At 40.3% G+C, this 24,992-nt stretch overlaps 1 protein-coding gene and 1 pseudogene across 4 annotated transcripts; both read right to left on the bottom strand.

Moving 5' to 3' along the window:
• Positions 1-1,204: 1,204 nt before the first annotated feature.
• LOC144642715 (organic cation transporter protein-like) lies at positions 1,205-10,965 on the bottom strand (annotated as a pseudogene). The gene is made up of 10 exons (XR_013568765.1): positions 10,748-10,965; positions 8,807-9,108; positions 8,089-8,235; positions 7,375-7,655; positions 6,282-6,524; positions 4,663-4,797; positions 3,479-3,558; positions 2,879-2,987; positions 2,379-2,451; positions 1,205-1,434 (listed from the first exon to the last, which is right to left on the bottom strand). The product of XR_013568765.1 is annotated as an organic cation transporter protein-like (transcript).
• Positions 10,966-11,055: 90 nt separating this feature from the next.
• LOC144642676 (organic cation transporter protein-like) lies at positions 11,056-24,889 on the bottom strand. Of its 3 annotated transcripts, none has more exons than XM_078501703.1 (10): positions 24,025-24,889; positions 19,889-20,175; positions 19,103-19,249; positions 18,311-18,591; positions 17,221-17,466; positions 16,323-16,457; positions 15,102-15,181; positions 14,431-14,539; positions 13,866-13,938; positions 11,056-13,526 (listed from the first exon to the last, which is right to left on the bottom strand). In XM_078501703.1, exons 2-10 carry the CDS (start codon positions 20,168-20,170, stop codon positions 13,281-13,283), a joined length of 1,599 nt encoding a protein of 532 aa, XP_078357829.1. In that variant the 5' UTR covers positions 20,171-20,175; positions 24,025-24,889; the 3' UTR covers positions 11,056-13,280. The 3 variants fall into 3 exon arrangements, with proteins under 3 accessions (XP_078357829.1, XP_078357827.1, XP_078357828.1); XM_078501701.1 differs by lacking the exon at positions 24,025-24,889 and adding an exon at positions 22,287-22,497; XM_078501702.1 differs by lacking the exon at positions 24,025-24,889 and having other exon boundaries at positions 19,889-20,354.
• Between the last annotated feature and the right edge of the window lie 103 nt (positions 24,890-24,992).

Here is a 24,992-nt window from a genome sequence, read left to right as displayed (position 1 = left end):
AAAAATTCGCGTAAATTGAAGTCGCGCAATTTTTGTTAATGTCAATTCCGTGCCGTTAATTAAGTGGAGCGTTAATTTCCATTATCATTTTGCCCCAATTTCTCGATACGGTCCAGACGTTCTAATTTCCTAAGAAAAAGCATGATCTTATCAGGGTGGAAAACTACCAGTATCACTGAAACTGTGAAGAATGCTCGAAGCGCTCATATTCCTTCGCTTAAAAAGGAAAATTGGCATTTTCGTTCCAAGTGAAATTGTGTGCAAACAATCAATGCTTACCCCAATAAAGCATATATGTTCTGAAAGCTTATTGAATAATGATTGTAATTTTAGATTTTGTTTTGATCATATAGACCATAATAAGCAAAGTCAGCATTTTGTTTGCAATTATGATGTTGCGCAACATTAGGTTTATTTGAGAACACATTTGCGTGAGCGCCTAAACTTTAATGTGGAATTTGATCTACATAATTGGTCTAAAATTCGGTGTCTCAGATTTTTCTTTCTTTTCTTCATAATTATTTGGTGAATTTTTAAACTTGAAGAAGCCCTAGAAACGCCATTTTTAAGGGGGGGGGGGGGTGGTGAGGGGAAGGGGGGTCGCCTTAGGGCAATTTGGAACACAACAATTGTACCAGTAAAAAGTTTAATTTCGAGATTAAGCCGGTAATATATTTTGCAAGGGAACTGAAAAGTGTATTTTATGTCCTTTTTAGGGTATTACTTTACCAATTGGCCCGCAACAGGCCTGCCAACGCTGACGGACTCACCTCTGTGTGGCTACGATAGAATCAGTCTGTGTTCACAGTTGGGCTTTATGTCAGATTAATTTCACGAGCTTTTTATTGAATGTATGATCACAATTATTTAACACGCATTTCATTCAAAATACAATTATAGATTTATTCGTAAAAACGCCTAAAATATCTGCGAATAACAATATATCACAAATTATTCAAAGAAGCGATAACTGAAAGCAATTCTGATCTTTGTTGTACCCACTGTCTTTACAAGAATGCTGACAATCTGTAATTTTCTGAACCGTATAGCATGAAAACATGCAAGTTTACCTTACAAAACTGCGAATCGCCTTTTTCGATTTTCATTCGTTGCCTTTTCGGCGCAAATTAACATATGGATATGATATGATTATTGTATATTTTTTCGAGAAAATAATTCCAACCAGCAAACGACACAGCTTTCATCCCACGTTTAAAGCCAAATTACTTGGCGTGATTTGGGCCTACCAAGGTGAACCTTTTTGCCACAGCAAGGTATCGCATAATCATCTTCAGCTGCTTCTGTTTCCTCGATGGTTTGGTGCATTGGTGAGAATAGCGTCTCTGGAATCCAGTACATCGTTATCCCAGCAAGGGTTCCAATCACAGCAAAAATGACCGCTGGAAACGCAATGCTGAGACCTGGTAACTGACTCTGTAGAAGTAAGGAAAATGCTGTAGCTACTTTCATGGAGAGCGTTTCTCAAACCTTCCAAAGCCATTTTAGGCCCAGAAGCAATAGTTACCAACTCAGATTCAGATTTTGTCGATTTATTTGACCGTTTTATACAAGAGACGTGTTACCCGTCTGGACAAGCTTCGTCAAACATTTTGTAGTTCGTCTGGTTATGCATCTCTAGTATTAAGACAGGCACAAGACGAATTACCCGTCTAGACGAGCTACGTTTCGAAATGCGTCCTGAAAAACGAACTACGAAAGGTTGCTTGTCCAGACGTGTTACGCGTCTTGTGCCCGTCCTTATACTAAAGATGGCTAACCAGACGAACTACAAAATATTATTCGAAGCTCGTCCAGACGGGTAACACGTCTCCAGTATAAAAACGGGCAATAAAAGAAACCTTACTTTAACCAGACATAATCAATCCATGATCAATGACATCAATGATTAAACAATGAGGAATCAATTGGTAATCAACTGATTAGTCACTGATTTCTTCCGATGATCAATGAGTCATCGACGAGTAACTGAAACCCAAAACTTTTGTGGCCTATTGATTTTTCTCTTATTACCTATTATTTCTCATTGATGCCACCGTAAAGTGCTTTTTATTGGCCCTGAAATACACAGCCATTTGATAGAGTTGAAGTTATAAAAACAGCTCTAGGGCCCGAAATGGCTTTGGTACGTCTGGAAACGAGCGATAAATTACTATTACTGACTGGCTGCCTGACTGCCGGAGTGACTACTGTATCTGGCTGACTGACTGACTGACTGACTGACTGACTGACTGCCAAATAAAGATTGACCGTTTGACTGACTGATTGACCAACCGATTGCCTGGCTCGCTGGCCTGCCGACTGTCTTACCAAATTTACTGTTCTATCTCACACCTCAAACGCAGCGGTTGCAGACTTACCATCAAGGCGATATATGGAGCTAAGATCGCACCAATCCGAGCCACCGTAGATCCGGTTCCCTGAGCTGTGTTCCTAGGAAGATAAACAAAGACGAAAGTCACAAGATTACTGTAGAACTCTGACACAAAAAACTGGGACTTTGCTAGGAAAATGCGCTTGCTTGAAGCTTAGCTTCCAAACTGGTGTTTTTAGGGGGCGACTAAGCTTCCTAAAGAATGGGGAGCGATGACATCCACTCCCCCTCCAGTTATCTGTCCATTTTTACAGTTTGCAGCTAGTGCCAGATTTGTATTTGGAGACCAATTTCTCAATTCAGGGATCTCGAGCTCGGCAAAGATCTAGGCATGAAGTCGCGTGTAAAGAATCTCAAAAAAAAGATTAGAATTTCGCAATTTGGTCTACAAAGTCCACTCGCTTGTTGTGAATGGGCCTGTGAGGCAAATTAACGACCTGTCCCCATGATATGCCCCGTCCCTGTTGATAATGTATGGGTACCAACCTCAACACAGTCGGATAAAGCTCAGAGGTGATGAGATAAACACTTATCCAAGTGCAGTCAATCAGGAGGTATCCAATGACAGACAGTACTGTGGTTGCCATGGGATGATCTGGAAAAAAAAATATTTAAATATTGAATGGTTGTTTCCCGTACAATGTTACTCTTTAGTGGAGGAGGACAGTACGGCAGGAGCCCGGGAGAAAAGGGGCGGGAAGGGGAGTTCACAAGGTGACGTGGCGGGAACCGGGGGGAAATAAAACATTTCGTGGGGACAAAGAGGAGGGAACTACTTCGAAAATAGTCAAGAAGCGACAGAAAAAGGTTACAGTTCAAACCCATTTTACTCTCCCTCTTCGTGGATGAGGTAAAAGTCTGTCACAGGTTATTCCCCAACAGTTCGCCGAAGTGGATATTCAAAGGCAATGTGAGAATATGCGAGATTTTGTTCTTTCAACCAAAACGCCAAAAGGGACGGGAAAGAGACGACAAGAAAGTGGCATTTATTGGTCACGGTTCAAAATATATCTAATGTTTTAAAATTATTATTAAGTTACAAAGTGTCACCAGGGATTACTATACCGCAGAGATTCCTTCTGTTACCTTTGTACAGCGGCAAAACCAGCAGGAAAGTTATCCCCACCAAGAACATGGTGACGCTATGACAAGCGCGGCGACCAAATCTGAGAAGAAATAAACGCCATGCTAGTTTATAAAAAAAAAACTCAGATACTACGCGCGCCCTGATTTGTCAAATTGTTAAAAAAAACCTATGTACTATTGTACAAGTAAACTCCCGCTTCCCGACATGGCCGTACCTCTACGCTCGACCACGCAAAAGGACGAAGAATTAAAAAAGTTAGTTTATGTCTTCTTTTGGTCTATGTGTTGTTTAAAACAGAGGATATGGTTCTTGTAAATGATCATTATGAAAATTTTAATACTGAGGATGGATCACATAAAAAAAATTCCCCGCCCACCACAGTTAGGGCGAAGTAAGGAACAGGTCCGCTTTCACCAGACTGGAAAAATAATGAAAACATGAAGATCGTTTCAGAAACGTTATTTGAAAGGAAATACTGCATCAAATTGGTCGCGATGAAAGCATTCTTGAATTATTTTGGTGCGCTTGAATTATACTGTTAGTTTAATATGCTTTCAGTGCTTTCTGCCAAGTCTGTTATTGGGCGAAAACGAAGAAAAAAGGAGTAAAAAAATTCATAACAAATTTCTAAAGCAGAGTTTGTGAAACTAATTTTTTTCTCAATACCTTCGTCGGTCTGTGAATTTGTAAACTTGCGAAGTTTTCGTGTAGTCTTCTCTAGATGAATGACTTCAGCCACAATTTGCTAGATTCCCACGTCAAAGAACTTTAAAATCGTTGAATACATTTATACCGTGACAGTTTGCCTTTTTCTTTTTTCTTTTTTAAGACTTTTATAGCTTTAAGAGAACTTTTAGCGTTTTTGTGGCGTCGATTCGTAGATTTTTTGTGTGGAGAGGAACCTGTGTTTAATTCTTTCAGCCGCTGTGATTGGTTTACTACGTCATCCGATGAACTTAATGAGAATAAGACATTTGACCACGAAATATAAATTAGATTCCTATTTCTTTGACAAACGTTTTCCATTGTAATTTTATAAAAGCTACAAGCTTTTCTCGTGTTCTCCCAACATCCTGCGTGACTTTACGCCAGTAAAGCCCTATAAAAAGTGCGGTCTATTGCTTAAGTAAAGTAGTGATCAGACAACAAATTTTAGGAGAAGGAAAGTAAATCCATTCCTTACTTTAGGAATAGGTAATACGTTGCCGGAAGCTTTAAAACTGCTACACCCTCCATGATAAGATAATTGACGTAGATATTACCGACCAGCTGGTTGACAAATAGAAATATTCCAAAGCTGACCAACGCCACGGCAAACCTGCAATGGAAACAAGATCGATCAGTGGCTATTGACAGACAAAAATTACGAATGAGTAAATCAAAATTACCGAGTAAATTAATGAATGCATTGCATAAACGACAGACTGACCCATTGACTAAAATAAAGACCTAATGTTAGCGATAGTAATGACGTCGAGTTACGACGACAAGAAAACAGGAAAACAGACAGGAGGAAGAAAGAAAGAGAGAAAAAGGAACAATTTTGAATAAATGAATAAAAATTTGAGTAAATGAACAACTTTGCGACTACGGTTCTGAATAACAGACAGTTAAACAGACAGACGGACAGACAGACAGACAGACAGTCAGACAGTCAGACAGACAGAGAGACAGAGAGTGTGGCGCTTGCAGCGACTGGGCCAAAACGAAAGCAAAACAAAACAAACTTCTAGGCGTGTCGCTTTAAGGCGTGTGGTAATGAGGTGATGGGACTATCTTACGGGTCGTCTTCGAAGGTGCAAATTAACCACGGAAAACCAAAGTTGACGGTTAACGGCGATTTATTGCTTCGATTTAAGAATCAACGATCAAGGATAAACGATCGTAAACTGAAAATTAACAATATAACGAAATTCTAATCAATTTAACTGAAATGTTGCGTAATACATGGGCAAAACGCGTGTCCAAAAACTACGTACTTTAAACGACAATAATGCTGCTAAAATAACAAACAAACTAGAATAAACTACATTTAAAAAGTAAACGAGCAAGATTCTAACATAACAAATACACTATAGATACGTGTGGCTGATTTACAGCCCAAAATACTTAAGTTGCTATTTTCAATGGTGGGCGTTCACTCAATGATCCACAAAGTGTTTGATCCAATTTACTAATTTTGCGATTATAAATCAATTAAAACTGTACAATAAACGTTCATTCGTGTACTTTCGCCCGATTACTATACAATTAAAACTAAACAAATTAAGAAATTACTTACATATCGGTCCCGCTTGTGCCAAAGGTTAAGAATACGTCTAACGAAAGTACTTGTGATAAACTCGAATCTTGCAAAACTATATTTAAAAGGACGCTAAACGCGGCTTATATATGCGCGTGGGGACGCTAAAAGGTCCGATTACAAACCAATAGAAACGCAGATAAACATGTATAAACACTGTAACTAGGTTCGTAGCTAGGGTGAATACGTATAACTATTGTTGTATCAAGATAATAAATAACGGAGTTAAAAAATGATTACTTTTGGCTAGTATCCTTAACAGAGAGATAAACAGCCAGCTCAGACACACACAGAAATAAAAGACAGGCAGGCAGATAGACAAACAAACAGTCATGCACAAAAATAGACAGGGATGGGCAAACAAATGAATGAACGAATGAATGAATTAACAAATGAATGAATGTAGTAACAAATGAATGAAGGAAGGAAGGAGCGAATAAAGAAGGAAGAAGGAATTTGTAACAGTTCTAGATCTGACGAAGAATAGTTATATTTCTTACCATTGATAGCAAAATATCAGCGTCCATTTCCTCAGCTTTGGCGTGCGAAACATGTCGATTGGTGTGTGTTTTTTAGCTTCACGTTCTCTTTCTAACTGATCTCTCCTCACATCCTCCAGCAGTGCTCTTAGCACCTCTGAGTTGACAGGTTTTCCTTTCTTTCCTCCAAAAGACTCGAGGATAGACTGAGCTTCGTCTAGACGATCGTGAGCGATTAGCCATCGAGGGGATTCTGGAAAAATTCTGCACAAGAAATGTGAGCCGCCAATTTAAATTGTAGATTGATTTAAATAGCAATGTTTTTGGGGGTCGAGGTTGAAAGGGCGAAGGTTTTTATTCTGATTCCAAGCTCATGTAACGTGAATTATTTATTATTTTTAACATTGACCAAACTTTGCTTAAACAGTTTGGTTTGTCAATCAGGATACAAACCCCTCCTTTCCCTACCCCCTTTACTTATGACATTCTGGCGGGGGAGCAGGATTGTCCACGTGTGTTCATTAGGCATGAATAGATTGTGCTAGTAAATTCAGGAAAAGTTGCTTCACAATATACCCAAAAATTGCTCTAAAGTTGCTCAAATATCAAAACATTGCCACCAAAATTTAGAAAAGTTGCTTGCTCTCTAGAGTCGTTTTGTTTTAGATAGCATCTATGGCAACCTGAATTGGGGTCAACGTCTAAATTATTTCCATTTTCCTCGTCTGAAATTTCATCTGATTGCCGCGAATACTAAGATGGCCGGTTGCAGGCTCTATGTTGCAGCGAATAACCGCTGGATTTAAGCGTCCGTTAGATAGATAGCCGCTGTTCGGATTTCATGGGCGTAGAAAGCAAGTGTTATTTTATTGTCATTTTATTGTATATCCTTAGTTTTAATAAAATCAGCTTTGATGAAACCAGTTTTAATAAAATCCTTCGAAATGAAACGACTTTTTATGGTTTGTATCAGTTTTATATCAATTCTCAAAAGTTGCCAAGGAAGGTGAAAGTTGCCTTAGGTTGCTGGTACTATAAAAAGTTGCTCAAAACGCTAAAAGTTGCTCAAAAGTTGCCGAACACAATCTATTTATGCCTAGTTTTCATTACTTACTTCAAGAAAGGAAACAGCAAAACCCCTGGCAGAGTAGCAGCCAAGATGAGCCATCTCCATTCACGAATAAAGTAAGCGATCACGACAAACAGTGGTTGAAATCCATTGAGATACAGGAACTCCAAATTTCCAGCGGCTGTCCTTTTACTTGGCCCAACCAACTCCATGGCGTAAATGTATTGCGACAACATAACTCCTGGTAGACTGAAACCGGATATGAAACGAAGAACCGCGAATAAAGCGATAGAATTTGCCAACGATGTGCCGACTCCCGATATTACCTATAAAAAAAAAGCAATACATGGTGTCAGAGATCAAAACTTAAAACAGCAAGGGACCGCAAACGATAATGCTAATAAACGTTGGATCTACAAGAAATCTACTACCCACGGTGCCAGAGGTTTTTCTTGCGCGGTTTCCGGTGTCGGTCCTTGCGCGTAAAAAATCCTCTGGTACCCAGAAATCAAGAAGTACAAGAAATCTAATCAGACAAAAAAATAAAATTACATGACAAACAATCCAACATGGCTGATACTTCGTGAAAATGTAGACTTTGCGAGACACCAACAAGACCGTGGACATGCAGCTGTTTCGCTCTTGGGCTCGTCAGAACGTTGTAGCAAATCTAAATGGAGTCAGCTATCATAAAGTACTACCCTGGAATTTTTTCATGGTGATCGTCTACAAGGCTAGTTGGAACTATCATTTACGTACCATGAACGCCATGCTGACGAAAATGCATTTCTTTCTGCCCCAGGCGTCTGAAACCATCCCGGTCACAAATGAACCAATCAGCATTCCAGCAAAGAAAACGGATTGGAGAGTAGCACCCAGGAAACCGCGGTCACAGACAAGGCTCCACTTTAAATAAAGAAAGAAAAAGAGAATGTTTGATTCAGGAGTTTCATTTTGATACAGCTATTAATTCCAATTAACGTTGTCAGATCAAAGCCAAGAGCTTACGTCCAGCTCTCTTCTGCCCCTACAACCTTTTGATTTTGTCTTTAAGCTTTGATCTGAAATTTTAAGTTAATTGAAATAGCTGCATGTATATGTTGTGGTTTAATTTTTTCTTTGGTTTAAAATCTTTCAAACCAGTTTGATTTTTATTTTTCATTGTCTTATGTTCATTAACATAATCTGAAACAAAGGGAAATAAAAATCAAACTGGTTTGAAAAATTTTAAACCAAAGAAAAAATTAAACCACAACATATATCTCTGAATGGGGGTCATTGCGTCGCAGTTATATTACTATCGAGTTCAATGCAAAGTGAAGCGTGCCGAGCGTTTCAGGATTCCTTTACATAAACCTATCCAGTTCTGCGGAGATATCACTTGCAACTGGCTCTTCATCTGTAATACAAAAATTATTTTTAACAAACTCCAAGAAATGCTTTTTACAGGGACAAGGACTATATTGTTCCATGACACTCACTCTGACACGGTGCTGTGAAAAAGTCCGTCAAACTCGTATGACGTACATCCGTCACAACATTTCTTTGCTTCACACGTGACATTTGGGGTGGCACAGTGGAAGTTAGGGGTACCGTTCGCAAATACCAGCAATGTAAACTGAGTTGAAACAGGATAAACCAGCACAAAGCCATGGAAGATGAGCCAAAGTATTTGGTATCTTCCAAACGAGGCCACGTGCTCAAAAACGTCGTCGAACTCATATCTGCGCTTTTCATCTTTTGACGTAAGCTTCTCGCTTTCTGTTTCAGCCATCACACCTGAAATGTTACACAAAATTGAGACAGCCTCGGAGGGAAGGGTGGCGTGGAGTTGGAAAAACAAATTATTGCGGTTTTCAGTGAAATATCAGTATCTAAACATTTGTTACGCTTTGATATAATTTTCGAATTTTTATAATCAATTTTGGCGATTTTTCTGGCATTTTCGAAAAAAAAAAAACTATTAAAATGGATGACCTCAGTTTAAGATGCTAGCCATTCCATATACGCTTCATTACCATAGTGTAGTTTGGAAATAGAGGCTGGTGGAGAGGGGGATCAAGTACAAAACGATAAAAAACACGAGCCATTAGTGAAATATTTTATCTCAAGTTTACGTTTGTTATCTTGTTTATGGTCGATATAGCCCGCGGGCATGGTTAAGTTATTATCTTAATTTACAATAAATCAAACTGGGGTAGACATTTCGTAGCTGTAATCATTAGCAAAAGGGCTAGCATCTTTGTATATCCACTAGTCTACGTTTGCTTAAAAGATGCTAAGATAGACATCCTTAGTCTAAATCAGCGCGGCCTACAGAAATTCATGAAGACATTTACATAACCGTAACGAAAAAAATAATCATGCGTTAGCGTTTGATTATTTGATAAGGTTGAATGATTTGATTGATTTGGTCCGAGTAAAGTGTATATTTATTTTGTATACTCAATAGCGTTGCGACATTTTTATTGTCAGGACTTAACCTGAGATCATACCCTCCCTCCCTGATCACTCCAGGGAAAGAGATAAAAATAACGCCTGATCGCAGGTTACATGTGACTATGCCAGGAGTAACTAAATGAGAAATGATTTTGTGAAATGTGATTTTTTTAAGCTTTTCAATTTTTGTTGTGATGCCAAAATGGTCATGAAAATGCAATGAAATGTTCCTTTCTTATTTTTTCCCTATCCTCATACACTTGAATACTAATGGTGCGAAAATGTTGAACTAATTTGCATTGCATTTCTTTGCAGAAACTATATGAAATTCATAATGCACGTGAGGAACGGCGTGTCTGTGAATATATTTTGCTAGTTTAAAGTGCCAGCTTTCCTTTGAAACTGCCACGAATGTCTGTGCGAATTTGCATTTGAAATTCTGCATATGATATAAGGACAACATTGTTCGCATGGACGCACAATGGGCCTCATCAGTATTCGTTTTAATTCTGGTCGATAACATTCTCACAACATCAGGAAAAATTCTGGAATAACACACAAAATTAGTGTGCAAAGTTATACCTAAACTGTAAAGGTAAAAAACGTTTACTAGTAAGCTCGTTTGACCTTGCTCAAGGTTCAAGCCGATATCGCTAATGTAGTCACGCCCAACCTTCCAATACTCAATCACAACATCTGTTATTACTGCTTGGTGTAAAGCGCTGCAAAAAGCTTACAACGGCCGGCAAAAAATAAAATTCATGTTTGAGACGCATGAAATATATCAAATCACGTGAGGCAGTTGGCTGTGCAGGAAAGTCATGGGTGCCACTGAGTGATGCGGTTCAGTAGTCGTGCGGTGTTTTGAAAGTCACCGAGTTTCGGGTCTCACCGACGAAGAAAGGCTTATATGAAGATCACAAGAAAATATTCCGGTATGAAAAGACGGCCAAATAAATAAAAACAGTCTTAAACTTACCTGCCTCTGCGAATACGCCCAAGCACAAACACAACCAGTTGGCTAGTAATGGAAGTGATTGCTGATAAGACAGTTATACCTCGCCGCTGAGTTTTCACATTTAAATCACTGTATTAACTTTAGGAGCCGTGAGGGTGTTACCGCATTATGTAAATTTGCCTTCACTTTGCATTGCTTTCGGTGTATAATTTTCCAAGCAGTTGTTCGTTAACTTTTCAGTTATTCTGGGTCAAGCTCCAAAAAAATTATTGATAAAAATGCCCCAACTAGTTGTTTCTAACTGGAGACATGTAGAATAACAAAATACCTTTTCACGTGCTATGATTTATTAGAAGAATTCTGCTTGTATACTAATGCAAATTCGAAGCAAATCAGCCGTTTAAAGGACACTAAAAAGCCTGCGCCATTTTAGATGCTATCGAAATTATGAAAATAATATGATGCAGCGAAATCTTATTACATTGCTGTAGGTTGTGTTATTGAAAGTTTGTTTATTTACCTTAAACAGTTTTACAGTGATCCCTTACGGTTAGACACTGTCTGCGTAATATATATATATATATAATACCGAAACTCTCGTATGTTAACAAAAACAAAGGCGTGGATGATTAGGGTCCTTTAAAATCTCTTTACTATATGAGATTTTAACACGGTTGATTTGATTGGCTATATTTATAGATTCCCTTTGTTAAAGGAGAAGTTCACTCCAGAATGGCCATTTATTTTCTTTGTGCTAATAAAAAGTTTATACAAAAATATGTTATTCACCAAAATTTCATCCTCCAATGTGCGCTATACCCTACGAAATCTTTCGCAAAACTCGACAACTGAACGCCGCCATCTTGGAGCTGGTAATGTATGCGTGACGTCAAAGAGCTCAGCCTGAAATTTGGCGGGAAAATTTAAATACTCGAAACTGGCTCAAAACTCCTTGTTTCTTCGTAGTGGCTTTTGTTTGTCAAAATGCCTGTTTGAGCAGCTCCAATTTGCTCAAACAGAGCTCCAAGAAATACAAAAAACAAGGAGTTTCGACTATTAAAATTTTCCCGCCAAACTTCAGGATGAGCTCTTTGACGTCACGCATACATTAACAGCTCCAAGATGGCGGCGTTCAGTTGTCGAGTTTTGGGAAAGATTTCGTAGGGTTATAGCGAACGTTGGAGGCTGAAATTTTGGTGAATAGCACATCTTTGTGTAAACGTTTCATTGGTGTAAAGAAAAAAATGACCATTCTGGAGTGAACTTCTCCTTTAAAATTTTATCTAATCAAATCATCAACCTCGTTCCCAACCTCTCTCTCTCTTCGCCCCCCAGAGCGAGAGGGGGCGAGAATGGGACTTTATTAGCTAAATCATTAATTAAATTTTCCTCTCCCAACCAGGACCTCCTTCTAGCAAGGGTTAATCTAATTTAGCAACAGAGAAATACTATAATACCAAACAAAAAAACCCTTGCGCGTACACTCGTATGATTATGTAACTGACCTTGTATAATGTCAGACAACTCGAAAAATTGTATTTTTTTGGGGGGGGGTGGGGGTGGGGGCGGAGGGGTGGGGTTAAGATAAAAAAAAGAGACGTTGGACATCATTCCATCAGTATTCCACATGAATCGCTTCTCATTAAGCCCTTTTCGATCTCGTCAAGTAGCGCGCTAGCCGACAGTTCTCGTGTTGAAAAATGTGAACGAATCGGTAAAGAATCGGTTTATAGCAAATCGTTTTGAGTTGTAAGTAGTATTAATAGCAGGAGTAAAGAACATCCCTTCTCGCGATAAGTTTCTTGCCAAAGAACGCATCGGAATGACTCCTTGCAGTACTCGAACAAGGATCCCATAACTATTAAACCTTAAAGGTGTATTTCCACTGACGCGTATTTTTTACGTGCGTTTACGTGAGTGCAAATTTTTAGAGACAGGGCATGAACGACTTTCTTAACCGTTTCCCTCCCAAACGCGCATTTTAGGCGCTCTTTGGAGGCGTGATCTTCGAACCACTTGTGACGTCTCAATTAGCACGTCAGTAAATTTTTGGGATAAGTTTCTGATAAAGATTGGATTGACCATTCTACAGAACTGTTAGTTTTGAATATCGGTTGCACTCTGACAGGGCAAATCAAAGAAAAACACGATCCATTTTTGGTGCAAAATCGTTGCTTAAAAAGGCCAATACACCTGTAATTGATCAAGGTCCCCTTTTCAGAGTTTTCCAATGATAACGTCCAAACGTTTTCGGCCAGAAGAAAGGATATGGAGAGTAGAAAGTAACGAGAATAGGGTTAAACTTGTACGCAAGTCGCTCATACCCTGTCTCTAAATTTTTTCACGCACGTAAACGCAGGTAAAAAATTACGCGTCAGTGGAAACCCACCTTAAGACCACAAGCGTCCCCCCCTCCTCTCCCCTCCCCGATCCCCCCCCCCCCCCCCCCCCCCCCCCCCCCCTGCATCACCAATGCAACGTCATCAGTATGGAAAGTTTAGACCCGGATAAATGAAAATGAGTGCGTGATTAGTGCTTTCAGTTCAATCTTGCTTTACTCCTTTTCTTTGGTCAGATCTCTCATCTGGACAGCATCGGTTTCTTCACCCACTTCTTGTCTTGGTCGTTTGCCACAGCAAGGCAATCCGTAATCATCTTCAGCCGCTTCTGCTTCTTCAATGGTTTGGTACATTGGCGAGAACACCGTCTCTGGAATCCAGTACATCAATATCCCAGCAAGAGTTCCTACCACGGTAAATATGGCCACAGGAAACGCAATGCTGAGACCTGGTAACTGACCCTGGGGACGGAAGAGCAATAATTCAGTTTATGACGTCAGAAGAGGTAAACCAGTCATATTTAGCCATATTACATGTAAAAGGTTCTAAAAGCTAACAAAATCCCACAGGAACTTTATCTTATCCAAAGCCCCCAAATCATATTTTGAAACCTTGCTGAACCAAATGTATTTGTAAATTTGCTTCACTGTAACGTTACTTAAGAACAATTCAGTGACCACTGAATCAGTTTTATGTTTGATTTCTGAAAGAGCCGGACACTGGTCTAAAAAAGGCCATGTAAAATGGCGATTTTTTTTTGTTCTAATGGAGTGCCCCTTCTTCCCTGCCGAGAGACTTACCATCAAAGCGACATATGGAGCTAAGATTCCTCCAACCCGAGCTGTGGTAGATCCTGTGCCCTGGGCTGTGTTCCTGCAATAAACGAAGAGAGTAGTGGAAGATAATTTTACAGGACGGACCAAAAGATCAATTTGATTTAAAAGAACCCTAGGATATTTTAATCTAAATTTCTGAAGTAGAATGCTTCAGCAATTTGACTGCAATCGAATTGGCAGTTGGCATTTGCTGACTTAAATTGAAAACAAAGCAAAGAATACTTCAGGAGCTCTCTGCGCGACGGCAGTACTTTGTCGATGAAAGTTCAGATTAATTAGAGTGCCATAAATATTTGATATGTTTCTGTTTATTTTCAACCTTGCCGGCCAATCACTTGAAGAAAGCAGACGGATTCTTCTTTACCAGAAGCTACCAGTAGTTCAATCGCTTTGGCTTCAACTGAGAAGTGGTGAACCAATGTGGGAAGATGAGTGTTGGTGCCTCTCTTGTTGTTTATTTTGGTGATGATCATGATGTTGCATGCACTGGTGATGATGATGAATGATGATGACCATACGTAGAACTTACCTCAACACAGTCGGAAAAAGCTCAGAAGTGATGAGATAAACACTGATCCAAGTACAGTCAATAAAAAGGTATCCACAGACGGATAGGGCTGTGGTTGCCATTGGATGATCTGAAATAAAATGAAAAAAGTACTAAATGACTGTTTCATGTACAATGAATTAAAAATCATAATGATATGTTGCTACCCTCCGTGGATTTCTAGTTCATCACAGGTCCATCCCCCAAAATTTTGTAAGGTTTCCTCACAGACTCTCTAAACCCGTTTCATTTTTTGATCTGTTGAGTTCTTCTTCACAGCCGAGTGACTTTCGTCCCGGGATGAATCCGTCTCGGTGTCTGGTCATTTTCTTGTTGCTGTCTACATGATTTCGTCCCGGGATGAACTGATTGCGGGCCGATTTCATCCCTGTCCTGAGCACCGGGATGAAACGCGACGAAAAACGCCATGTAAACAGTCCTTCCGGGATGAAATGTAATGTAATGTAAGCACGGGCGAGATGAATTCAACTCGGGCGAGACGACTTACGTCCCGGCATCCCGGGATGAACACGCTCATGTAAAATGAAAATTTCTTTCATCCCGGGACGAAATTTATCCCGGGTCGAAACTCATCTGGGCTCTCATGTAAACCTGGAAGAGACCCTTCTTCTCTCTTTATTTTAATCTGTTACCTTTGTACAGTATCAAAACCAATATGAACGTTATCCCCACCAAGAACATGGTGATGCTATGGCAAGCACGGCGACCAAACCTTTAGAGAGAAAAACACTGAGTTTTAGTCCGATGGAAAAACAATATGCTAGCTCAAGGCTTCTTCTGATTGAGAGGTGTCCCGGGGATGGAGTGGGGATACTCCTATAGAATTATATAGGTACGTACCTCGGGGTAGGGCATGGTGTTTGAGGTTCTCAGTCGTTAAAAAGAGTATCAGTTTGCCTGTTTTGACATTGTGATCCGGGTGTGATACTTAGATTGTTCCTCGAAAATGATTAACTAAAATTGCAATTCATAAACGACCAGCTAAACTTAAAATAAATGGTCTGATAAAACTAAACTATCCCTTAAATTTGCCATGCTACAAAAAAAGAAATAAAAACGACCTGTTCATATAATTCTAAGCTATCGTGTTCCCCTTAATTAAGGTTTTATTTTCTGTGTTGGGCCCTAAAAGGGGTATCAATTTTTCGATGTTCTATCCTTAAATGGTTTAAGCTTTAAGACCCTTTGCGGCACACACCTATACTAAATTTATGAAAAAACTCCCCTTCCGGGGGGGCGTGTGAGATTTTACCAAAGAAATTTCATAGAGAGGTAGCTCTCTCTCTGTAAAGCTCTCTATGCCGGACTCGATGTTGGACGGCAGAAGTATCAGCCAATTAGAGAAACCACTAGCCTGAGTAAAACTGCCCCCTCTAGAGAGGGCGGCTGTGCACTACACGATTCGGTTTAAAACTACCTTATTAGTATTTATACCATGCCATGGAAAATACAGCCAATCAGAATTCAGGAAAGCTGTTGTATATTCGACGGTATTCAACCCAACCTTTCCATCGTGCGCTGCGATCTCATTCTCGACGGAATTTAGCAATCGTATTTTCTATGGCATGGTATAAAAATAGTTACACAACACTTTCTCATGGTATACTATGGAATAACCCACTTGTCACTTATATTTTCTTGGAATACACACTCGCCTAAAGGCTCGTGTGTATTCCAAGTAAATACAAGTGACTCGTGCGATATTCCATAATATACCACTTGAAAGCGTTGCATAACTAGTATGGAATCACAGACGTCCTCGAGCGGGCGAGGATTTCAGCGCTCGAAGAAAGACGTCATTAAAAGGGTAGAAGGAAAGACACAGAAAAGAATACCAAAACACGATCCCTTACTTTAAGAAGAGGTACCAAGTTGCTGGAAGTTTAAAAACTGCTACACCCTCCATGATAAGGTAATTGACGTAGATATTACCGACTAGCTGGTTGACAAATAGAAATATTCCAAAGCTGACCAACGCCACGGCAAACCTGCAATGGAAACAAGATAGATCAGTGGCTATTTACGAAACTTTTTCAACTACGATTATTCATTAACCATACTTTTCGTGCAAGATTGGCAGCAAAAGTACAGGCAAAAGTCATGTTTGTTTTTGGTTTGACCTTCAGTTTGATTTTTTATAGCTAAAAGTAGAGACACGTCCGTGACTTGAGAGGCATAAGGGACATAAAGTGACACGTCTTAATATCTGCTGCTATGTATTGACATGCATAACAAGAATGAGGGTCTAGTAATATAGAGGGTCGTACATTCCGTAAACCCGGGGCCGTCATATTTTGTTCTTCCGAAACCATCAAAAAGCTTTCGTTTTCTCCTAAAAACAGTAACCGTAAGCCGTCAGATAAAACGGAATGTTCCCGCAAACCGACAACCATAATTAGCTTTAGCTTTAGCTTTTGACGTGTTTTAAAAATGGATGAATCGAGTGACCAGAGTCGTGTGACGTGAGCGACGTCAGTTACATGTAACAATTATAATATTAGACAATAATTAACAATTATTCACCGAAGTGGAGGTGAATAGTGGTGGATATTTCGCGGCGAGGTAATATCCACGCGGCGAGCTAAATATCTATCACATTCACCGACACTGCGGTGAATAATTGGACCAAAGCGGACCAAAACATCTCTTTCGGTAAACAAAGCGACGCGCGAAGGCAGTTTGTTTCTCTTTGGCTGCTCGGAGGTGAAAAGTACTTTGCTAAAATAATGAATGACTAGCAATAGAACATACCACTGGTAGCAAAAAATCAACGCAAATTTTCTCAGCTTTGGTGTGCGAAACATGTCGATCGGTGTGTATTTCTTAGCCTCTTGTTCACGTGCCAACTGGTCTCTCCTGACATTCTCCAAGAGAACTTTTAACGCCTCTGAGTTGACAGGCTTGTCTTTGTCCTTGCCTCCATAAGATTCGATTATAGATTGTGCCTCTTCCAGGCGATCGTGAGCAATGAGCCATCGAGGGGATTCGGGAAAAATCCTACAACGGAATATGAACCACCATTATATAAATTGGACATTGAAGTCGAGGATATCTAAAGGAATAATTAATTTCTTGTAAATAAGCCTACCAAAATGGCCCATGCCGTTCTTATGATAATTTCAGGACCAAGTTTTGATGACCTGTTAGTAACTGGACAGTTTATGTACACAAACTGATGTATAAGATAAAGATAATAAATTACTTTATTTAGAGAGGAAGCCACATCAGCTGTAGCTGGTTTTCATGCGGGTCTTCTACCCAGGTTGAATTGGAATTTGGAAATGTGTCTGATATTGTTAGCTTCAATACTGACTAACCCAGATTTTGCTATTAGTGTACCAAGAAGTCCATTCCATAGATGCCCAAGGGGAAGGGGGAAAGAAGAAGGGGAAGAGACTCTTTGTGCTTCCAACAGGAATGGTCGTCCTACATTGGGGGGGGGGGGGGGGGGGCGGGGGTGGGGGATTTGATGATTGTGTTTTGACGCCGCTTTTGGTGTCTGGCGTATTTTAAATTTGTAAAAGTTCCACCCCATGGTATGTTTTTAAATTAAGCCGAAAACAAACAGGAGCTTATTGTCAACACGTAGTTTCTGTCTGGGACTTGGCTTATAAGGTCGATGACTATCACTTCACCCGATCAATGAATAAGATTTGCATTTACGAAAATTGCATTTCCTATAGGCAGCTCAATCCCACTCCCCAAGAAATGTTTTCTTTTCATCTTTTATTTGGGGCAATTTTTTTAATTTAAGTTTCCCGATAAACATCTCTTAAAATGAAGTTCCGTCATCACTCTCGTGGGGAAGGGGATGATGGGTACGTGTGTACATATAACTCACTTCCAAAAAGGAAACAACAGCACTGCTGGGACAATTGTAGTTAAGATGAGCCATCTCCATTCACGAAGGAAGTAAGCGATAAGTACAAACGTCGGTTGAAATCCATTGTGGAACAAAAATTCCAAATTTCCAGCAGCTGTTCGTTTGCTTGGCCCAACCAACTCCATGACATAAATGTACTGCGACAACATGACTCCTGTGAGACTGAAACCGAGTATGAAACGAAGAACAGCGAACAAAGGGATGGAATGAACAAAGGCCGAGGCTATTCCCGCAATAACCTGAAAAAAAGAAAGTAATACATGGTATCAGAAGCCCGCGTTAGCACGCAAAAAAAATAAAAAAAAGGAGGAAAAAAAAAAATCATTCATTTATGTAAAGCCCGCAGCCAGGCTTTTAGCACTGATGAGGCAAGATCTTGCTAGGGGGGTCTGGGGGCATGCCTTCGGAAAATTTTGAAATGTAGAATCTCTGAAACGCGTTTTTTAACATGTTTCATAAATAAGCCATTTCTTGAGAAAAATCAATCTTGTTCAACTGGGAGTTATTTTCATATATTTAATTGGTATTAATTTTGCTGACTACGATCCTGAATGTGCTTTGCTCAGCGGAAAGGAAAATAAGATGGAAGAGAACTCTTTTTTTTATAAAAAAAAAAAAAAAAATTTTTTTTTTTTTTTTTTTTTTTTATAGCGCCTAGAGAGATATTTCCCCCCTTTTTTATTTTTATTTCTTTCTCCCCTTGCTAACAGGAAGACTCTGAGAACGAGGCTGGAACTACCTTGAGCTTACCATTACAGCATTGCTGACGAAAATGCATTTCTTTCGGCCCCAAGCGTCTGATATCATCCCGGTCACAAATGAACCAACCAGCATCCCAGCAAAGTAAACGGATTGGAGAGTGGCACCCAGGTATGCGCGGTCACAGATCAGGTTCCACTTGAAAGAAGAAGGAAAAGTTAATCTAATGAATTCTATTCGCTACAACTAAAGAAAGCTTACAGTCCTTACTTGCCAGTTTAAAACAAGGATCGAGAAGTCCTAGCTCGAGTCTGGTCGGGACCATTGCGATTGCATTCTGACTACACAAAAACAAGGCACTTTAACCCTCATCCTACCAGGTGGGGTCCAATTCGACCCCCAGTGATAATAAACATTCACCAAAGTTCGCATGTCTGGACAATTTTTTCCAGATTTCATGAATTTGTCTTTTTTGTCAGTTGCTTTAATTGCAAATGTTGTTGGTAGGATAAGGGTTAATTTGCCTCTATTCACCGTTAGAAATATAAATGGGTACCGGACTGTTTAAGCGAATAGCTTGATTCCGCAGCGAATTTAACGAATTATTTGAGAATTTCTTTTCTGGACAACAATCAGTTTATTGTAAGTCTGGAGTAAAAAATTGACAATTGTTTCCCAAAAGGTTGCGACCTTTTGCTCTTAAAAGTAGACAACAATTCTAAGGAGAGGGCCGGCGGGAAAATTTGGGGGCCCCCCCCACGAGCAGACAGGCCCCAAACTACCAAGGCTGGACCGCCTCTGCTAATATTTTCCATGATTCTGTGATCTAATACAAACCTCTGACACGGTGCTGTGAAAAGGTCCTTTAAACTCGTATGCCTTACATGGGTCACAACATTTCTTTACGTCACACGTGACATTCGGCGTGACGCACTGGAAGTCAGGGGTTCCATTTGCAAATACCAGTAAAGTAAATTGAGTTGTAACTGGAAAAACCAACACAAAGCCAGTAAAGACCAGCCAAAATATTTGGTATTTTCCGAAAGACGACACGTGTTCAAAAATGTCGTCAAACTCAAATGTCTTCTGCTCGTCTTCAGCCTTAGCACTTTCAGCCATCACACCTAATGGAAATGGAGACAAAAACACATTAAAAAGACTTTGGAAGGCCCTTTACCCATAGCATTTATGTCCCACCCCTCCCCAGAGACCGTAGAGTCCCAGCTGTAAGCCCCTCGTACTCCTCTAGTACGCTAGCCTCCTAAGCAGACGTTATTTGACCTTAAAGAACGTCTGCGTACGAGGCAGGGGAGGGGGGAATTCCTTTGTTACACGACTCAAAAAGTAATCATAGCGGTGCCGGGCCCGAGACTACGCAGTAGCTATCGATGGTTGCTAAGGGCGTATTTGGTCTTGACCGTGCACAAACACAATGCTATTTCATTTTGATTCTTCTTTGAGTCTCCGGATCAAAACAACAAAAGTGCTCAGTACGGTGACGTTGGCAAGTGGCTTGTGAATATACTAATTAAAAACTCTAATGGTTTTGAATATTTCCATTTTTTGGTTGTTAAATTTAACCAGACAGATTTTTCCTTGTTTTCCCCCACCAAAAATTCTCTGACGTGAAATCAGGTGAGAATCTGTCTGTCAAAACATCTCGCGGCGTAAAACATCAACCGGACTATCCATTTTACACGCACGCAGTCATTGAATTTAATCTTCTGAAACAAAACTTTGGTCCAACGTCTTTCTTAGCAACGGCTTGATTGATGACTCGCACCGTTTCCAGCACTGCTATGTATTCAAAGAAAAGTGCCAACTTTCTTTCCCTCTCCCCCCCCCCCCTCCCCCTGGTACGAAGCTACTTGCAATTGTACACTATCCGTCCACTATCAGGAAAGTATTCCGGTTAAAATCAATAATGAGCCCGCGCTCCAAATAAAAGTCTCTCCCCGCGTTGTTTTACGACGCCTGTAAGTTTTCCATATATTTGTATGCAAAATCTGAAGAGTATTTAGGCAAGACAATAGCAACCCTGAAATTCAATCATTTTAGGTGCTGGTGGCTTTTATAGTGGAGGGGGACAGGGGGTCTGAACCTCCCACCTCCTGAGCCTTTCACTCCCGCTTCCCGTATGTTTTACTCCTACCCCCAACCCCTTTTCATGGCCGATCTCTCCTCTTTATCCCATATCCATTGCGAAATATAACAAAATGTTGCGAAATTTTACTCGTTTTCTCCCGGTTTTCGCCACCTTAGGGATCCCACTTCCCGCCCTCCCTTCTCCCGCTTCCCGCAGCTTTTCTCGCGGGCTCCCGCCCCCTGTCCCCCTACACATCATAGTAAACGAGGCCTTCCAAGGTAGTTGCTGTTTTGCATGCTTCTGAAGACCCACGTAGCCCAACCAACGGCAGTGAATATGAGGCCTTTTATAATAATGGATAATTTCGAAGAAATCAAGGATTACCGCGGGAAAACGAAGATATCCAGATTGAAGCGAATATTTCAGCTTCGATCTTGTAGGCTCTTATAAAAGTAAACTTAAAAAAAAAGCAAATGTCATAAATTACATCAAACACTGAACGAACAAAACAACGTCGGCAACAAATCCAAACAATCGTTAATTTTCTTTGTTATTGTTTCAGCAACTGTTTTCTTTTCATGAATTTAAATAGTTATTCATGTAATTTGTGAAATGAGATATTTTTTCAGCTGTGAATTAAACTGACTACACTGTCACGCAGTTTTAATCCATAAAACGAAAGATTTGCTTTAAAAATCGAAGATTTGAAGAGAAAAATGCGAAGAAAACGAAGTCTGCGGGTACCCATAGAGAGGCTCAAATATCGCTGTTGTTTTTCGCAGTGTAGGTAAATGCCGCCGAAGCTTCCCGTTTTTCCTCTATAGCCAGCGTAGCTTGGCGTTCTAGTCAGTCGGGGAGAGCGAGAAATCGCGCGCGCGGCCCCGCTGACTGGCGCCAGCTCGCTGGCTATTCCTCTAAAGATCCTCTAAAGTAACCGAAAGATTGTTTTGATTGCCTTCCTTTTCTATTTTAAGTACGATTTTTTGCGGCATTTTGGCAGTTTGTGTCATTGTTTAGGATGTAAACATCATTGGCGTTTTCTTTTGTCGACGAGAAACTGTTTTGTCAGAGGGCCTTAGCCGAACTTTTATCGGGCTAGGTAAAAATTAATCAAGAGAAGCGAATCTGTGTGTGGGAATGGCGGCTTACCTGAGAAATCTGAGCTTTCAGAAATGCCATTTCCTGCACCCTGAGTCACGTTTGTATTTACTGACCTTTAAATTGATAGCTATTTATAGTAAATGCGCAACTTTCAATCATGTCGCTGTCATTTTCTTTAGAGTTTATTGTGTTGCTGTCGCATTTCAGTGTCGCTGTTCAGAAATTCCTGTGTCGCCATGCACGACTCTGGGCCGCGTCGCTTGTCGCTTTTACATCTTGGGGGGGCTTTTAAAAACGCTATTAAGGGGACTCCCCCGCCCCATCCCCCAATAAATTTTTTACAACTGTATCTGCTACCATTGTGAAGTTTTCACCCACTAGTGACTGAGAATTTGAAGCATTAAAGCTATTATAGGCATTAATCTCCGGCATGGATCTTATCATCACACCATATGAACAAGATGAAATCAGTGTCTGATTAACTTTGTGACCCCTTGTTTCACCTCGGGATTTCACTCACCGCCAATGCAAGTGAGTTTCACCCGAAAACTGAAATAACCTTGCCCCCACCCAAACGATAAAGTTAACAATGACGGGTCCCTTATAACCGGTTATTTACAGTTTAGGACCACTAAAATAACCTTACAGCTTTACGAACGTAAATAGATTAAGAGCGGGATTACGCACGGAATTTTGTGTCGTGCTGTTTGCACGTTCGCGTGAAGACCTGTCAACTAATAGCATCGCATCCATTGTCCCGAAAGGATCAGAGCGTCGAATTTCGCTACAGTTCGAGATTTTTCTAACAGCTGCGAGGATTTCATACTTCAGCTTTTATAAGCGAACGATCGTCCATATGCGCCTTTTATTTATTTGCTTGTTCTCGCCCCCACTCTACCCGCCCTGGTTCTTTTCCTTGCACTTTACAAAGGTTAAGTGCAAAGTGCAAATAGTATTTAAAGTTAGCGTGAGGGAGAGCGTTGCAAATTGATAACAATAAAAACAAATCCTGTTGTTTGTATAGCCTAAAAAGCAGAACAGTCAACTTATCACGCAATATTATAGATTGCGTCCCGCGCAATAAAAAGTGGATCGGTCCGTAGCGACGGCAAGAAAAGTAGTCGGCATCAGTTTTACCGTGGTTATAAATGCTGTACATTACACAATAAGCCATTTTACAGTCCTTTGTACCACCCCCCCCCCCCCCCCCCTCCGGGAGGGGTTGTACCTCTGTTTCGAATTTAAGTGCGCCCGTGAAGATCACCTTTCACATGAAAATAAGGGTTTATCACAAGTTTATTTTTCACGCGGAAATTTCTATGTCAAGTCAATTCTATTATATTGGCTAAATGAGCTATACCTTCTTTCTCTGATTTTTGCTTGCAGATAGCTTTGAAATAAAGTTGGTGGACAATCAACTGCCGGAGCAGGGGCCCTCCTGGTCGGTGATAAAGAATGCAATACCGCCGCTAATGAGCTTTCATTTTTGCAAGGCCTGACCCCAAATAGTTGTCTCTTGAGGCCTTTATTGTTTGCAAACATTAAAATTAACATAACCATTATTGCACTCTTAAGGAGACACGGACGGAATATGGGTGCATGCAGAAAATAGTCGCGATCGGGGGTATAGAGATAATTTGGAACCCATTCTAGCTTATTGTGGCGGTAATACAATGATATCTTTCTATCCAAACACTGTGTAACACAAAAAGTTAAATTGTTTAACCTGTTACAAAACAACCTTCACAATATCTTCCCTCCCAAGAAAACAGACGCGTTAACTCACCTTTCTATTCAATTGACACTCGAATATGCAAAAAGATCTCTCAGTGCAATGCAGTGTACTACAGGGTCGTTACTTTTATGACTACAAATAAATTATGCTGGTGGAATCTGAGATGAGCATACCGTGGCATTGTTCTCTCAAATGACATGATTAGGTTGAGGGGTTATCAGTGAAATACGATAATACTGTTAGTATGGCAGATTATGGCGTTCCATCTCCGACAAAACTAAAAGTTCCGAGACTAACAGGCAAATTGAATTGCGCATGGTGTGCGATTGCCCTTGAAATGTCTTGCTAAACCAAAATGTTTCCGTTGCAATAGGATTTGGAGTGCTTAGTAAAGGAGGGGTGACCCAACTTCAACATCAATCGGACGTTGTCATGTCAACCTGTCATACAAACAAAGAGCTCCGAAACAATGGCTGACAATATTTACAAACTCCGAATTCCAACATGCTCAAAACTAAAGATTTAACATTGCCATGATGTCAAGTTTGCAAGTTTCGACTTCTAACTTATAAATTTTGTTTTGGAAAATTTCAACAAAAAGCTCTAATAATTCGCAGGAGAACTTTTGACTAACTTTGAGGTCGCAATAACTGGTGACCTTATGGCACACAAATACGCGTTGTTGACTTGCCAGATCAAGTTAAGTTTGTAACGCTATGTTGGTCTTTGTAGTATCTCATGTATTATCAGCAGTGCAGTATCGAGCGAAATGGAAACGGAGAACGGGAAACAGGGATCGTATAACGGTGTGGTGGTGATTGGGGTGGTGGGATTTGAGTGTATAGATTCGGGTATGGAGATTGGAGAAGGGGAAATAAGGAATGGAGAATGGGTATGAGATATGTGGTATGGGGAATTAGAAAAGTTCTAGCAGGCCTCCAAGGATATTTCATCGTTTGACCCACCCATATCCCTGTACTGCCCTTGCTATATCATTTGTTTTTCCTCATGATGTTCAT

Source organism: Oculina patagonica, chromosome 2 (assembly GCF_052425735.1).
Source record: "Oculina patagonica isolate OP01 chromosome 2, crgOcupat, whole genome shotgun sequence".
NCBI classification, from domain to species: Eukaryota; Metazoa; Cnidaria; class Anthozoa; order Scleractinia; family Oculinidae; genus Oculina; species Oculina patagonica.
Note: the sequence above shows the minus strand (reverse complement) of the source record. Positions and strands in the feature narration are given on the sequence as shown.

Excerpts from the sequence above, each read along its gene's own strand:
- LOC144642676 (XM_078501703.1), bottom strand. The coding sequence starts at position 20,170 with ATGGCTGAAAGTGCTAAGGCTGAAGACGAGCAGAAGACATTTGAGTTT. Across the intron at positions 18,592-19,102 it reads TCGTCAGCAATGCTGTAATG|GTTATTGCGGGAATAGCCTC; the intron begins GTAAGCTCAAGG and ends TCTTTTTTTCAG. Across the intron at positions 15,182-16,322 it reads ACTTGGTACCTCTTCTTAAA|GTTTGGTCGCCGTGCTTGCC; the intron begins GTAAGGGATCGT and ends TTCTCTCTAAAG.